The sequence below is a fragment of the Myotis yumanensis genome, unplaced genomic scaffold (assembly GCF_028538775.1).
Source record: "Myotis yumanensis isolate MYYU_CA2020_CCGP unplaced genomic scaffold, mMyoYum1.0.hap1 SCAF_2, whole genome shotgun sequence".
Taxonomy (NCBI): domain Eukaryota; kingdom Metazoa; phylum Chordata; class Mammalia; order Chiroptera; family Vespertilionidae; genus Myotis; species Myotis yumanensis.
This window is the reverse complement of record NW_027223753.1, coordinates 194636665-194651189: the sequence shown is the minus strand read 5'-3', so window position 1 is coordinate 194651189 and position 14525 is coordinate 194636665. Positions and strand designations below refer to the sequence as shown.

Below are 14525 nucleotides of genomic sequence, written 5' to 3'. Positions count from 1 at the left end.
TTAGATTCTCAACCTGAGGGTCGAACGACCCTTTCACAGGGGTCCCCTAAGACCATCGGAAAACACATATATAATTACATATTGTTTACAGTAGCAAAATTACAGTTATGAAGTAGTAACGAAAATAATTTTATGGTTGGAGGTCACCACAACATGAGGAACTGCCAACAAGTGTTAAAGGGCCGCGGCATTAGGAAGGTTGAGAACCACTGACTTAGATAAGATTTTGATATAACACTGCTTCCAACTTCCTCTAGTCACTGAAAATTTAACTTTAAGGATTAAAGCACCCTTAAAGACTGAACTTATACAGAGCCAGGACATTGAAGAAGCTTCTAACAAAAGCAGGGGTTTCTAAAGCTCCTTTGTTTAAGCAAGCCCAAACTTTTAGTAGGCAGTGCATTTTCACTCTAGATTTTTTAATTACCTTCTTGGGTCACCTTTAAAGAGGCTATAATTTAGGCTGTTTGGATTTTCTTTAGATCAGAAAGCTAAGGTTTCTTTTCATCAGATGTATGGTCAAACCTGCCCTTTAGCTTGTTGGCTTAGAAATAAAGATTCTTTTGCTCTTTTTCTCAAAAATGTGTTTTTGAAGGGGTATATTTTTGTTTTTGTGTTTTGCTAGGCATATGTTTTGGTGGTACTTTAAAAAAGTGAAAAATGTATTTGTAATGTGTTGTCTTCCTCAAATACCCTTTTCACTTTACTTATAGTCTTTCTTTGGAATAAATGGATTTTTTTTTAAAAAGGAAGCAGTAAGGCATTTCCATCTTTTTTAGTAATATTAGCCAACAACTGTCAAGTAACTAGAGGACAAAGAGGTTAGCTTCTCCTCAAGACTTTTTCTAAAAAAATTGAAGGTTGTTTTTCTTTTGAGGGGAAAGGGTATGAGTCATTCATCGTTCAGCCAACCTCTTAGGGTGAGTGTGTGTGTGTGTGTGTGTGTGAATTGTTTGAATTGTGTGCTCCTTTGATAGTGTCCAGGAAAGAGTGACTATCACCTTTTGATGATGCAGAAAGAGCTTTTTCCTGAAAATGAACTTTAAAGTTTCTCAAATAGCTAGTTAGCATCTGTGTTAGATAAGGTCACCATTTGGAAGCTTTATGAATACAGTTGCCATCTCTGTAGATCAAGGTTAATAGTAAAGGTTGTGATGTAACCAGCATTTATTAAAAGCACACATCTCAATTTAAGTTTTTTAAAAATATAATTGAATTAAAAAATTAACTGCCTATTTAAATGTTAAATAAACTACATTAAGAAAATCTCCTTATATAATTTCTATATTTGAGTCCTTGAAATCTTACTAAAGCTTCATGAATGGTTATCAAGAGATCACTATCCTCAAATAATGTATGGGTTATCTTAAAAAGAACAAAATTATTATTGGTCTCTGGGACCAGATAAATTAAACTATGATTTTATATAACTGTATAAACATAAAACTAAGTAAAAACACCTATGGTTTACAACTTTGGTCCGACTGTAAAGTCCAAATGAATCTATAAAGTAGAAATAAACAACAAAACCAGCACAATTTTAACTAACATTAATTTTAATGTGAGACGTGATGTTTTGCCAAAACGAAATTGCCTTTTGCAGCATGTCAGTGAGCTGACCACAGGCGCCTGGGTTCTTTAACTCTCAGCATGCCTGTAGTCTCCCACCTGTTCTCTATTTGAACTAGTGTACAGTCTATTTGTGCAGCACCCTCTAACGGCTCTTGAAGTGAATGCATCATTTGCAGTTTAAATCACTTTATATTCTTTTTTTATTAGCCTTCTAGAAAAATGTTTGATTAAGAGCATTGGATTTTGCACATGATATAACTATGTCATGTTTGGCAAGTTACATACCTTCTGTGATCCTTAGGTTTCTCATCTGTAAAATGATAAAAACAGTACATTAATTGGTGGTATAGAACAAGTAAGTGCTTGGTACAAACCTGGCACACAGGTGTTTTGTTATTTGGCATCCACTTGATTTTAAATTCACACATGGTCCCCGAAGCTGCATGGGTGACTTGTTTGTGAGTGGGTCTTCCACAGCAGTTCTGCCATAGAGCTTTGAGCAGTGATGAAAATGTTGTCTTGCTGTCCTGTACAGTAGACATTCTCCACATGTGACTACTGTATCTGAGGAACTGAATTTTACATTTTATTTAATTTCTATTAATCTATATATATATAAAAGCCAAGCAACTGGAACCACCAGAAAGACCCATCGCTATGACGCGCACTGTGGCAGCCAACTGGCCCAACTGGAGCCCCGATCAGCGCCCCCAACACTGATGGAGGGCGAGACCAGCTGGCCAGACCTCACCCGTGAACGAATTCGTGCACCAGACCTCTAGTTTAAATATAAATATCGGTGTTTATGGATTACCATGTAGATAGCACAGATCTAGATTATATTGTGTAGATATTATTTTATTATCAAATTGAAAACAAAATGTAAAATGTCTCAAAAACTCAGGCATACCCGAGAATATGTCAGTGGACCACAGTTTTGGAACCTTCAGTAAACCTGTGGTGACTTGGCAGTTGTTTCTCCTCTGCTTTCCTTCTCTTCGTTCTGATGGCTGTTTACATCCCTCCCAGGAATTAACCTTTTAGCATTTTGTTTATCCCAGGCCATCCTGAAGCTCTTGACCACTGGAAGATTATTTAAAGGCATTTTATCAGACACTGTTGGGGCCTCTTTATGAAATCTGCTTATTCTAAGCTAGCATCTCCTACCAAAATTGATACTTATATTTTCCAAACCACTCAAAGATATGTATGCAGGAACATGCACTCATTAATGTCCACCACTCTACAGTTATCTTCAGACAATTTTGAAAGGAGCTGATCTCTTCTACCTGATGTCTTGAGGAAGGTTTTATTTTAAAGGACGAAATGCCTTGTAAACAGTAGATACTCATGAAATGTTTTTTAAATGAAATAGTAGCCTATGTAAATATGCTTAGTATGGCCCTAGCCGGTTGGCTCAGTGCATATGCTTAGTATGTATGTAAACTGCTTACTTTGTTCTACTTATATTGCTCTTTGTGGTTTAAAGTAGACACCAACCTGGGTTTATATATGTGTCTCTTTGAATGACTTATGTTTAGTCATTATCTTTTTGCTATTAATCTTTTTGGGGTGTTATTTCACCTAAAACTCCCTTCTCTTGTATTGCATCAGTCCATAATGTCCAAGTAATAAAACCAGATAGGAACTATCTGAATAAATTAACTGCTGAGCTTCCATTTTCAAATAACTGTCCTTGGTTGTAGAGGTTTAAGGAGAGAATACTATCCCAGGAAAGGGAGGCATTCCAAAGAAATGGGTAAGCTTTTCAGAATGTCGGTTACTAGAATAAGAACCTTAGACTGACTTACTTAGTATTTTCTTTTTTTAATCCTCACTGGAGGATATTTTTCCCATTGAATTTTTTAAACAGAGTAAGGGGGCAGGAGGAGAGAGAGAGGGAGAGAAATATCAATGTGAGAGAGACACATCGATTGGTGGCCTCCCACATGTGCCCCAACCAGGGCTGGGGATGGGAATCAAACTCTTTGGTCTGCAGGCCAACCAGAGCTCTAACCACTGAGAACAACCAGCCAGAGCCTGACTTATTTTAATTACTTGACTTTTACTTTTCTACTTGGGGAATAAATTCAGAATTGGTGGAATTTAGGCCATGGGTTATTTTGGTGGTATATCCCATCCTCACTTCTTAAGTAAAAACAGAAAGGAAAGGATCCTTTTTCAAATAAATTCTACAATAAAATTTTATAGCAAGGCCATCATATTCAAAGAAAAAAGTAAAAATAATGAAATGTGGTTTTTCATTTAAATCGGTAGGAGTGATTTAATTTGGTAAGTACATATGGTAAATCAAATGCTATGTTGATTTTTTTTTTCTCTCCTAAATCTCTTTTAGGTTTGAGTTTACACATAAAAAGCAATCGGGTGGTGCAGGCCAGTTTGGAAAAGTGATAGGTGTCCTGGAGCCTCTGGAGCCAGAGAACTACACTAAGTTGGAGTTTTCAGATGAAACATTTGGGTCAAATGTTCCCAAACAATTTGTGCCTGCTGTAGAAAAGGTGAAAACAAAACAAAAAACACACATAAAAATAAAAAGCATGAGTTTATTAGGTATCAACTCACATTTCTCTCACATTGTCTTCCCTCGTTCATTTTAAAGTACTGCTTCTTTATCTAATTGCTAAGCTTTCTATCCAATTTAGAATCTTCAATTCATTAAGTTCAAGAGCTATAAATGTATGTATAACAATGAAGGGAAATCATTTTGTTTCTTAATCATCATTATTTTCTCTTGTTAAGTTGATAAAGTTATATATTTCTCTTGATAACTTGAAACTACTCCAGTGATTGTAATCAGTGATTGAAATTTGCAGTAGTCATTAGGGATTTATGAAGATTTTAGGCAACTTTGTAGAATGAGCTTTAAGATTCCCAACACCTGGGTGCTGCTGTTAAATCTGCTCTAGTTACTGTGCTCTTTGGTAAATCACAGTGTTCAGAGACAGTTTCTTTATCTGTCAAGTGAGAGTGAAATACTTAAACTTGAACCCCTCACAAAACTGAGGACCAGATAAGACTGTGACATTTCTTTGTCAGTTGTGAAGTGCTCTGCACATGTAAGTGGTTTGTGTTTTGTTTGCTTTCTAGGTCACTGGCTTTAAGACAGCTGTAAACTTTTAACAGCTATCTGTTCTTATAGATTGAGGTTTTTCGTTGTTGTTTTTTTAACCTTGTAACTTATATATCTTTATTAACAGATTATAATTTTGGTATCAGTGGTGATAGCATTTTTTGTGATTAGCATATTTTATTCATTATTCTTTATTTCAAGACAATATTTTGTCATTCACACACTTTTTGAATTATCTTCTATTCCTCAAGATTAATGTAGATGAATGAGAGCCAGATTGTTTTTTAACATACGGAGTTTACAGTTTTTAAATATCAGAGAAATATATTGTAGTGTATGTGCAGTCATGTGATTGTTTTGCCAAGAAAAACTAACTTGAATTGTAGGAGCTCTACATATATATTTTAAGTGGTTGGATGAAAAAGAACTGAACATATCAATTGTACTCTTTAAATATGTGTAGTTTATTGTATGTCATTTAAACCTCAATGAAGCTATTTTTTTTAAAAAGAAGAATTGCAGCTGTTGAATAAATGCCACTTTTGGAGGGGGGTTTCTTTTGGGGAGTTCCTTTGATTTGCCTTTCATCTGTTTCCACCATGTAAAATTAAGATCATGCTGTCTCTATCGTGGGTTATGAGAGTTATATAATTCCCGAAAATGAGGTTTTGAAAAAGTGATTGTTACCACCCTCAGCATCACTTTCAAACCAACTAACACCTTTAACTAATACCCTTTTCCTAGAGATTATTCATCTAGATGCCAAAATAATTAAGTAGGCTGTTCAACTTTTTAAAACTTTTTTAATGAGGCATGAAATATAGCATATATAAAAATGTTAAGCTTCTGAATACTAAAATGTTTGGGGGCTCTTGGTAATGCATCTGCAAGGGAAATCCACTCACTCCAGAAGTGGTGTTCATTCATTAACAGGGGTTTTTGGATGCCTGCGAGAAGGGCCCTCTGTCTGGTCACAAACTCTCTGGGCTCCGGTTTGTCCTGCAAGATGGAGCGCATCACATGGTTGATTCCAATGAAATCTCTTTCATCCGCGCAGGAGAAGGGGCGCTTAAACAAGGTATGCTGTGTCCCAGCACATGCCACATCACTCACTGTTTTTGCTTGCTGGTTTGGTCTTCCCTCCCCAGAGCACTGGGTGGCACACCAGAGAACCTGGCTAGTCCTGAGCAAATATTCATAGAACAAAAGTGAGGATAGAGTACTATATAAAATTAAAAGCCTACTTTGTTCTCCTAAATTACCTGTTAATTTTTATATGTTTAAAATCACAATCTATATGTTGTTTTTCATAAAAAGATAGAAATATTCAGAATTCCAAGAAATATTTTAAAGACACATTAACTACAGTCATAATATTTCTTTGTGATTTAGTCAGATATAAGGAACTCCATAAATTTATAAATAATTTTTTCTTATAGGACATTGAAGGCTTTTAGGCATTTTGAGGATGGCACAGTATTTTGAAAGAATTCAGTAAACCTTATTCACAGTGCAGACTTCTTGCTAAACTGCTAAAATTGCCAGCCTTTCTCACACAGTATAATATGTATATTAAAACGCATTTGAACAGCCCTAAGCAATTGCAAACATATCTGATTCATTGTTTTTAAGACAGAAAAGCAAATGACAACACAGCAGTTTGGCTTCAGGGTTATTTAACGAAGAAATTTCGAAGTTGTGTCCTGAAATCAGGTGGGGGGCAGTGGTTGGAAAAGGTTGCTCAGATCTTGACTAGATTGCTAATTTCTTATTTTACTGAAACTAATGGAAGATATTAGTAATTTGTGTTTTTGTCTCTCAGTTGTGAAAGAGAGAGAATCTTCCCATTTTCTTTATGCCAGCTGTCTATTAAAATTGCATTTGAAATCTGTGATCTAGAAATCCTGTCAGTCTAAAGATTATGTTAAACTAGAGGCCTGGTGTGTGCACCAGTGGGGTCCTTCGGCTTGGCCTGCGGGATCGGGCTGAAACCGGCTCTCTGACATCCCCCGAGGGGCCCTGGATTGCGAGAGGGTGCAGGCCAGGCTGAGGAACCCCACCAGTGCATGATCAGGGCCGGGAAGGGACTCGGGAGGTTGGCCAGCTGGGGAGGGACCGCGGGAGGGCTCCAGGGCGTGTTCAGCCTGCCTCACTCAGTCCTAATTGGCTGGACCCCAGCAGCAAGCTAATCTACCAGTCGGAGCGTCTGCCCCCTGGTGGTCAGTGCATGTCATAGTGACAGGTTGACTGCCCCCTGATGTTCAGTGCACATCATAGCGAGCGGTTGAGTGGCCTTAGCATATCATTAGCATATTACGCTTCGATTGGTTGAACAGACAACTGGACACTTAGCATATTAAGCTTTTATTATATAGAACAGGAAAAGGGAAATAAAGTTACAAAGAAAATAAGACTTTTTAGCCATGGTTGAGATTAAAACACCTGCCTCTTCACTTTAATCTTAAGCTGATAGCTTAGTTGGACTAACGTAATATTCTTTTCAGCTTTATTGGAGTACTAGAGGCCCGATGCACGAAAATTCATGCACTGGGTGGGGGGCTTAGCCTGGCTTGCCCCCTCTCACAGTCCAGGAGCCCTCAGGGGATGTCCTACTGACAGCTTAGGAGCGGGCCTAAGCCGCAGTCTGGTCTCCCTCTGCGGGAGGCGACAGAGCTGATCAGGGGAAGGCACCACCCCCATCACCCTCCTGATGCTGCCACTGCCAGCCTCAGCGGCTCCGAGGCCTGAGCACCAGGCCTCGCAGTTGCTGGGGCTCACGGCTGCCTGAGCCCATGGCTGCCATGAGCCCCAGGCCTCGCAGCCCCTGTGGCTTTGTCTGATAGATGTCCAGATGGACATCCGGAAGACATCTGCCCTAATTAGCACATTACCCTTTTATTAGTATAGATAATTGACAAAATTGTAAGATATTTAAAGTGTGTAACGTGATGATTTGGTAAATGTATGCCTTGTGATACTTTTTAAAAGTACAGTTAAACCAAATTAGAAGTCACCAATAGTTCTATGCTGGTTCTCAACTGGAAATTGGTAGCTTTCCTGGAGATAGAGGTTAGAGGTTACATAAAGCAAGAGAATTGGTATGGTTATCAATTAGCAAAGCCTCGTCTTTTTTAATTGTTCCTATTTGAAATATAGATATAGATGTATATGCCTATAATATACACATATACATCCATGAGAAAGCCTGTGTATTTGTGAATATTAACTAAAAGTTGAATATGTACTATTAATTTTTAATTATTTAAGTGTATAGATATGGTTAAGTATGGATATGCAAAGGAAAAGCACTAGATGATAATTGAATTGAGAAGTTTTTGGGAGGGGGGCCGTTATTGTTGTTTGCCAGGTAAACGTGCAAATAGGCAGGGTGTTAACATGAAAAGTTAATTACTTTGCTGTTTCTTCATCCAATTCTTATTTCTCCATGAAAGACAGAAATATAAAGGGTAAAATAAAGTTTTTGCCAAGCTCAGTAAGAAAATCAGCTTTTAAGCATATATCTCCATTGAATGCCATCTGAGAGTTTTAGGGTGAACATTTTGGGTAACCAAACTTCTCAGTTCAATTATCATCTATTGTTTACCTACAAGAAAGAATTGGCTTACCTTGGTCAAAGACTTAACAGTTAGTGTCTTTACTCCTGCAGATTTTCAGAGAGAATAAGTAACTCTCAACTGCATGATTGAAATGGTAAAGGACTTTAGTATTTAGTATGGTTTTAAGACCCCTTTTATATTATCCTCTGTAGCTTAATGATTTTTAAGGTTAAAAATACAGTAATGAAATACTAAAACTTAGCTTTGTCTTATTGGAATTTCCATTTGAAGAGTGACTGTTACTGATATCAGAAAAATGAGACCAGATTAAATATTTTAACCTTGTCATTTTTGTGTGTACATTTGGGAGAGTACCTTCTATCTCCCTTTTTGTATATCTGGATAGAAAAGTGTTCCAGTTTGTTTAAATATTAATAAACTATTTTTTTTTTAAAATCTAGCCTTAGCAAATGCAACATTATGTATTCTTGAACCCATTATGTCTGTGGAAGTTGTGGCCCCGAATGAATTTCAGGGAACAGTGATTGCAGGAATTAACCGGCGCCATGGGGTAATCACCGGACAAGATGGAGTTGAGGACTATTTTACACTGTATGCAGATGTAAGTACTGTTGGTCACTGCCAGTCTTGCTTTTATTAACCACAGCAGGAAATTAGAGTTAGCTTTTGTTCTGGGAAACTGTAGAACGAATTGACACATTTCCCTGGCTATTTGAGTGTTGAATTTGTGGGTTTTATATATATATGGCAATTTCTATAATTGCATGTGCAAGGGCCTGTTAGAGCCACTCTTAAGTGCAAAAGCTGAAAATATAGTTCATTTCATGTAGGCCTTTTGTGAATATGTTCTTTTCTTAGATATTTAATTATCTTTCTCATTAGGGCTTTATTTGCAAAGGTGCTTTATTTATGTTCTAATTTGTTGGGCTAATATTTAATTTCCTTTCTTGACTTAAATCTCCTGGGAGAAAGTCTTTTATCACATTCCAGAAAGCTTCCTAGAAGACAGTGCGGTCAGCATGTCATCAAGGTGTCCCAAGGAAAGTTGTTTTAACAGTTTCACAGGAGAAACAATTCTGAGTGCTGAGCTGGCCAGAGAGTGGAGTGGGGATGGGGGGAAGGCTGTCCGTGATGGCCACTGTGTGCAACCGAAACATTTGGTCTCTAGTTGTGACTGTCAGGAAATTATATTCAAATAGGATTTCTACTTGCAGTAAAACAAAAATAAGTTTCTCTTTGGCTAAAGTTCTTTTAAAATAGAGTTGTTAGTAGAAACCTAAGTCTATCCAGTGGTCGGCAAACCGCGGCTCGCGAGCCACATGTGGCTCTTTGGCCCCTTGAGTGTGGCTCTTCCACAAAATACCACGTTTTTAGCAAAGGCCAGCTTAGGAGTACCCTAATTAAGTTAATAACAATGTACCTACCTATATAGTTTAAATTTAAAAAATTTGGCTCTCAAAAGAAATTTCAATCGTTGTACTGTTGATATTTGGCTCTGTTGACTAATGAGTTTGCCGACCACTGGTCTAAAGGAATTAAATGGCTATTTTCTGTTTTTATCTCAAATATTTTCAAAAAGCAGTGCTAAAATATCTACTGTGTTTGTTTCTAGGTCCCTCTAAATGATATGTTTGGTTATTCCACTGAGCTTAGGTCATGTACAGAGGTAAGCAAGTGTTTAAGTTTTACTTTAGTGCCCTTTAAGAGACTACTCTACAAAAGCATGGAATTTGTGAAATCTTGTCTTTGCACGACTTTACCTGATAGTTATAAAAAGTTTTTTTGAATCTCTGTTATTTTTTTTTTAACTCCCAGGGGAAGGGAGAGTACACAATGGAGTACTGCAGATATCAGCCATGTTTACCAGCCACACAGGAGGACCTCATTAATAAGTATTTGGAAGCTACAGGTCAACTTCCTATAAAAAAAGGAAAAGCAAAGAACTAACTTTACTCATTTACATCGGCTAACTTCAACTGAATCTGCAGGGCTTGGATATTTTAATAGCTCGCAGTGGAATGAATTCAGGCAGAAACAAGAAATTTTAGAAGCCCTTTCTATTATATTCAGGAGCTCCTATCATATCAAAGTTAATTCTGTGTACCAGGTATATCTCAACTCGATTGAATGGTTTTATAGTTCACTGAAAAAAACTCAAATAAAATATGATTATTACTGTTATATATTTTATATTTATTTTAAGCAGGAAGAGACATATCAGTTACACGTCTAGGCTTAGGATGTGTGTAACCTTCCTTTTCAAATTTTTATCATAAGAATTTTTAACAAAGAAAAACTGAAAGAACAACCATATACCTTCCATCTAGTTTCAACAATGAGCAATTTTGTTAACAATTTGTTAATCTGATTATTTGTTTTGCAATATTTGTTTTATCTGTTTGTTGTCTATATGTCTCATACTTTTATATTTTTAATTTTTAAAAAATTATTTTTTTGCTAAACACTTGAAAGTGAATTGCACATATCATGACACTTCTTGGAGTGTCATCTTTAACAGGCAGGCTTTTTTATTTAAGAGTAGGTTCCATATGGTCTTAATAGAGTACATTTTTCAGATTCTTCATTGGTATATTAAAATGCCTGCTAAATTTCTAGCTGTTTTATGTAGAGCTGATTGTTTTCATCTGCAAATGTGTAGCTGCCTTCTTTTAGGAGTGTTGATGTTTCTTTCTTGTGGACCTATGAGGTGAAAAACAGGCCCTTGCACATGCAATTCTCACTTATGTTCATCTGAAGGTTTCTGCAGCTCTAAATAATGAAATACACGTTTCAGAGTTCCTGCCTAATCAGTTCATTCACCTACTGAGTGCTAGTTGAATTTGGAATTTATCATATTATACTCATTGAGATCATGAAAGAACAAATGTTAAGCTTTTGTTTTTGAAATAAGTTGGACTTCCCTGGCAATTCTACCATATTGTTCAGAATCGCTTCATCCCGAAATCATGTGATGTAACAGACATATCCAAATTATTTTCCTTAGTGAATAATGGAAATAAAATAACGTTTAAATTCCTTTGTTTTCCTTGATTTGGTTTTATAACTTAAGGTTTCTAGAAAAAAGATTTTTTAAAAGTATTGAGCACATGTTTTCAAGGCATTTGCTAAGTGCTTTAAATGCATTATCTAATTTAGTTTTCACTCCCCTGTGAAAGTAGGTACTATTGGTCCATTTTGTAATAGAGGAAGCAAAAGTGCAGAGAAGGTAAATCACTTGTCTAAGACCACGCAGCTCGGTCAGTTTTCAATTGATAACTTAAATTCATCATCTCAAGCACATTTTCCCCATGAATATGTCTGTTGCTACAATACCATCAAGCCTGAAAAATATTGTTGCATTGGCATTTCATCAGCATCTCATGCCATTCAAAATAACATAGAATATTGTTCCTGAGGAAGAAATACTTCCATGGAATTTAGCACAGTTCCTCTCGCTATTGCCAGCAGTCATAAAAATTAGAACTAAGATGGGCAAATGTTGATGTTTTTAACTTGTTAAACATTCTGGTCATAAAGATATAGTGTCAGAAAAGAGCATAGTTATCTAATCCAACACCAACATTTCATAGGCAACAACACAGGTCCAGCTGGTGGGAGTAAGTAGAATAGGATTTCATTGGAACAAATCCAGGACCAGAACCCACACTTCTTGCTAACTCATTAGGTTATAGTTGATTAAAGACCACATATCAGCCAAGGTCTGTAGCAAGAAAGAAATCAATGGGGACTACTACAGTTGTGAAGCATAATTGTTGGTTAATTTAAAGAAAGACGGTATTGCTTGTATTGAAGAATGGTAGCAGCACAATCAGTATTGCCCTGATTCCTGTCCCTACCACCCTTAGAAAGTCACCTGGGGAGCTTTGAAAGAAACACCCAGGCCAACCCCAGGTGGTCTGATTCTCTGGATCAAGATAAAAAGTTTCCCAAGTGATTATAATAGCAGGTAAGGTTAAAGACAACTGCAGTGTTGCCTGCACCTTCAAGATATGAAATGGAAGATTGATTCAGAAGTGTCCTATAACTAAGTCTTTTGTGTGATGTTAGAGTTTGGGCTAGTTGTTCTTAGTTTGGTAACTGAATCTTAAAAGAAATACACGCAATTTTCTGTTATTACTTTCCTCCTTGCTCACTCTCAGATTGTTTAGTTGTGAAATCACTGAAATTTTGTTAATTCTGAAGTTTTATTTTAATATTTTTGAAATATGGATGAGTCTTAAAATTTATGTCAGTGAAACTAGGCAGCCACGAGGTAGTAGTAAATTATGACATGATGGAATACATCTCTTTGTAGAAGACAGCTATTTGTATTGCTAACACTATAAGTTGTTGAATTTGAGCTTTAATTGCTGCTTAAATTGTTTTCAAACAAATAACACTGGAATGCATCATTGAAACAGTTAATTGTATTCAAGACAATTTATTGTGAACATTTATTCAAGTAAGTGCCAGGGAACATTATTCAAATAAGTTAGGTGACTGTAGCACTCTGAAAGCCAGGGAAGGTCACAGAATAGGTTCTAAGCTGAGAAAAAATTGATGTAATAAACTCCTGTCATGAAGGACTATCATTCAAGGGCAACTGTAGAAACTTCCAACTGACTCTGAAAAGAACTTATTTAACTTCTAACAATTCATAATTCAGGTAAGAAAAAATGAAACTGAGTAGAATCAAGTAGAATGTAGACAAAATCCTGGTACTATTGGGTATGTTTTAAAGTTCTGAAAGAGGCTAAGAAAATGAATGTGATGCTCTATGTAACTGTCATTGGCTCAGAGTGATTCAGAATTTGGACTTAATGAAAGAGGGCTTGGGGAATTTAGAGTTTTTCATGTTATGTCAAGGTCAGTGAAGTAATTTTCCTCTGCAGTAAGCTAGCAAAATCAGTATTAGTAAAATCAAATCAGCAATTTTTAGAGTTTTTGTTAGAAAAGATGTTCTAATGTGATACGGAGAAACTTTTAGTAGGTTTAACTTTTGTGGGTTTTGTAAATTAGGTAATTGTGTTTGTACGTTGTCTCTGTGTGTATAATTCCCCTTCATAATCAATTACACTGAAATAAACCTGTTAAAGGGTTACCTTAGAGTTCTTACCTGCTTGAATGATGGTTATACTTGAGTGTAATCTCACTAATTAAAAATGCCTTTATGAGGGTGAGGTGAGACTCTGGAAAGCTGAAACCCTTCTAGCCCTTAAGCTAAAGACCACAGGGCATTGAATATGCCATTCCAATGCTCTTAGCACCATTTTTTAACATTATGTAGGGAACTTCAGTTAGAGGAGTTTATCCTTTGGTTTGGGCATGACTTAATCATTATAGATTGCTATTTTAGAAAAATATTTTCTCTGCGTTATGACACAGGTGGGGAATCTGATGTTTTCTTTAAATGACTGTCTCCCAGTGCTTCAGAATACTTACTGCTCTTTAAGTCGAGTGAGTGGATGTTGGGAAGATAAATGTAGAGGGTTGGGGTTTTAAAAATATATATATATATATAAACTAGATCTACTAAAAAGTAACAGTATCATCCATCTTTCATTTTGTAAGACCCATGACTTTAAATTGTTTCTCTTCTGTGTGAACTTTTCCAATTTTCTAATAGTGCAGACTTAAAATGAATGATTTGGTATATTTTAAGGCTGATGCTTCCTAACCAATTTACTAGCCAAGGAATCTGGCTGCCGGTTTTCACCCACAAATGTAAGCGTTCCATTAAATGACACTAATTTTGAGAGGCGAGTGGTGGCTACATTTCCTAGACCAATTCTGCCTATCTTTGGGGAAGTAGGTACTCCGCAGAATCGGATTACATACATATTGTGTCTGTTGTACATTTTTCCCTTTTTAAAAAAAAATTTTTATTGTTAAAAGTAAAAGATGTCCCCTTTGTGTTTGTTGTTTTTTTCCCATTGACCACCTCCTCCCCACACCCACCCTTCGCCACCCTGTTGTCTGTGTCCATGGGCTATGCACTTATATGCATATAAGTTCCCCGGTTAATCTCTCCCCCCTGTTGTTGTAAATTACTATGCCAACACTGGGTCCAAGTTGTCCTTAAAAGTGAAAACTGTAAATACTTTCTATACTTAAAGTTACATCACTGTCCCATTTAATACATGTTTGCAGACACTAGGCTTTATCTGTGAGACGCTCTATTTTTATTTGTAAAATATGAATTAAACAATATTAAGAGTTCATTTAAATCCATCTTAGCACAGAATTTGCCTACAAATCTCTACAAACATACTTAACACAGTTGA

At 36.4% G+C, this 14525-nt stretch overlaps 1 protein-coding gene across 1 annotated transcript in view; it reads left to right on the top strand.

Moving 5' to 3' along the window:
• Positions 1-11277, top strand: part of GFM1 (G elongation factor mitochondrial 1) — a 43087-nt gene extending 31810 nt beyond the window's left edge. The window contains exons 14-18 of the mRNA XM_070406908.1: positions 3929-4091; positions 5597-5741; positions 8682-8842; positions 9854-9907; positions 10057-11277. Of these exons, the coding sequence (XP_070263009.1) occupies positions 3929-4091; positions 5597-5741; positions 8682-8842; positions 9854-9907; positions 10057-10188 (655 nt within the window). The 3' untranslated portion in view covers positions 10189-11277. The remainder of the gene's footprint in view (positions 1-3928; positions 4092-5596; positions 5742-8681; positions 8843-9853; positions 9908-10056) is intronic.
• The last annotated feature ends 3248 nt before the right edge of the window (positions 11278-14525 follow it).